The sequence below is a fragment of the Mus caroli genome, unplaced genomic scaffold (genome assembly GCF_978045245.1).
Source record: "Mus caroli unplaced genomic scaffold, Mus_caroli_1 scaffold_2, whole genome shotgun sequence".
NCBI classification, from domain to species: domain Eukaryota; kingdom Metazoa; phylum Chordata; class Mammalia; order Rodentia; family Muridae; genus Mus; species Mus caroli.
In genome coordinates, this window is record NW_028227257.1 from 144,251,568 (window position 1) to 144,254,515 (window position 2,948).

At 35.9% G+C, this 2,948-nt stretch overlaps 1 protein-coding gene across 1 annotated transcript; it reads right to left on the reverse strand.

Annotated features, from left to right (window-relative positions):
- Nucleotides 1-397: 397 nt before the first annotated feature.
- Nucleotides 398-1,327, reverse strand: LOC110288030 (olfactory receptor 1J21-like). The gene has a single exon (XM_021154488.1). The coding sequence runs from the start codon at nucleotides 1,325-1,327 to the stop codon at nucleotides 398-400; it is 930 nt and encodes a 309-aa protein (XP_021010147.1).
- Nucleotides 1,328-2,948: the final 1,621 nt, after the last annotated feature.

The window sequence follows — 2,948 nt, forward strand, 5'->3', positions numbered from 1 at the left end:
CTAGATCTACATAGTGAGACAATTCAAGTTGATTTACTAAATGAAAATAATCCCATCTAAAGAATTTTTTTCATGAGGTGAAAAACTGAGAAAGTGGCATTTCTCCGAAATCTACAAGCTATCTAAATAAAAAGAATAGTGTATTTTAAAAACACTGTACTTTAAATTTTTGGAGGAAAGATATCATGTGCAAAGGGAAATACAGAAAGAACATATGTGTATTGGTTTTGGAGACCCCTTTTGCAAGATTATAAAGATCAACCCAAAAGGTTAGTGTAACATCCAAGATATATGCAAGAAGGTCAGATTAAAATATCTTTAAGATGGATATTCAGAGATAATATATTATGCCAATCAAGGAGAAGACCTAGGCAGGTGAAGAGATGCAGAAAGTGCATCATTTTTTTCTGCTGAGGATACTTCTCAGTGCTCTTTTCATATTCCGATTCCTCAGACTATAAATAAAGGGATTCAGCATGGGTGTGACCACAGTGTACATCATAGCCACAATGGCATCCTTGTCATTAGTGTTGTTAGATGAGGGGACACAATATAATCCAATGACAGATCCATAGTACAAGGAAACCACACAGAGGTGAGAGCCACATGTGGACAAGGCTTTGCGGATTCCCTTGATGGAAGGAGTTTTCAGAATGGTGACACCGATGTAGCCATAAGAAACCAAAATGCATATGAATGGAAGGGTAATGACCACATTACCTAAAACAAGGATGACAAACTCATTGATGGTGGTGTCTGAACTTGACAGCTTAAGCAAGGCAGAGAGGTCACAGAAATAGTGGGGGATGATATTGTTTCTAAAGTGAGATAGGCGAGCCAAGAGAAGAGTGTGCACAAGAGCATTGACTAAAGATAAGGCCCAGGAAACTACTACTAGAAGAACACAGAGGTTCAGATTCATGATGAGGGTATAGTGCAGAGGATGGCAGATGGCCACATACCTGTCATATGCCATGGAAGGTAGAAGAAAGCTATCAATACTTCCAAAAACTATGAAAAAATACACCTGGGAAATACACCCAGTATATGAGATGGACTGACTGTGTGTCAGCATGTTCATGAGCATCTTTGGAACTGTGACTGATGAGAAAGAGATGTCTGTTAAGGCCAAGTGGCTGAGGAAGAAGTACATGGGGGTGTGGAGGTGAGAGTCCAGCCTGATGAGCAGGATGATGAGCAGGTTCCCCAGCACAGTTGTCAGGTACATGGCCAGGATCAGGGCATAGTACACAGCTTGGTCCTTTGCTCGAATGGGGAGCCCCAGGAGGATGAACTCAGACACAGTGCTCTCATTATCCATCCTCATGCTCTAACTCTTCTGCTGTGAGTAAAAGGAGGAATAGGAAAGATAGAGAATAATTTTGTCTAATATATCACGGGAACATTTTATAAATCATCAGTACTAATAATAACATTAGTTTGGAGGTTTTAATCCAAGTATGAGGACTTTTATCATAGTAATAAGATAGTGATATTTTGGAATGAAAAACAGTTTGCTAACCTTGAAAACAATTTAATGTATTTTAGAAGGAAGTAAGGAAATTCATGACAATTATCAAATCAGATCTAGTTCCATCTCAAGGTACCCGGATTTCACCAAGACAATTTAAAATTAAGGAATTAGCATGTAAATTGTTACCAATAAATGGAGAATTCAACATGATTTTAATGATTATAATTCTGTTTTAACCTTTCTTGAATGCACTTTCATAAGGCTTTCTACAAATTAAATCCAAGAAATGTAATCCACAGATCTTCTTTGGATCAGTAAAATATAAGGATCGGGGGAAATTAGGGGAAGTACCATGTGCAAACAATCAATGCTTTAAGGGCATTAAGTCTGTGCCAACATTACATTGTACCAATAACAGCATGTAAGAAGCTATGAGTTCCTCACATAATAACAGTTTTTCAGTCAATGTGGTCACTCTTCCATTACTCTTCCTAGACTGCATCAAATGACTTATTTTCCAAGTTAGCATCCTCAGCACAAAACTAAGTGTTGCATTCAAGTACAGAGAACACCTGGAAATACTCACATTAGTGCCATTTCTTAGATCAGACAAGACTATTCACTGCAAAAGCAAATTTCACCTGTTTTATTTTTAACCTAGGTTTTTAAGCCAAAGATTATTTTTGTATGAATTTCATACTTGTTTTTTCTGTTGCTAATCTGACATTCTCTCTTTTTTCTGTAATCATTCCCTACACAAGTGAGCAACCACTAAACAAGAGTAAAAGGAATATGTTAAAATTAGAATAGATTTCGTAGCTGCAGAGAGAGTTCTGTGATTTTATTTATTTGAAGACTCATTTATTGGCCATTTTGTCTCTTTAATTTGCAACAATCACCATTTGCTCCTTCACCCTTTCCAAGCCTTACCTAGAGTTAAGCTATGAAGTCTTCCAACTTGGTCAATGACATCTTTAAAATGACCATGTATCATCAACCTCACTCTGTAGAAAAATCAGTAAATGTGATATTATTTGAAATTAATTAAAATTAATTTTATTCTCATTTCTGTGTCAATAATAATTACTTCACCACCATGAAAACTTTAATTATCTATCTATCCCCCGGTAGACAGTTTCTAATATTATGCTACTTTGAGCAATATTGCAATAAACCAAATTATTCTTATGGTATTTTATATAGTATACATGATATATTCAGAAAGGACTTTAAAGAATTAGAAAGACATGATTTCAGATAATATCAGATCATGAGAGACCAAAGTGATAAAGAAGCCGTTATATGTTCTCTGACGAATCTGTACTGGAATTACCTACATAGAAAGATTGTAAAAACGTACCTCGATGTAAGAATTCTGAAGGAGAGTGCGAGGGGTTTTGAGAAACAAGGAAAACTCAAGATAACAGAAAAATCAAAGAAATATAAAGTTTGAAAAATATAGGAAAAGCAGGCA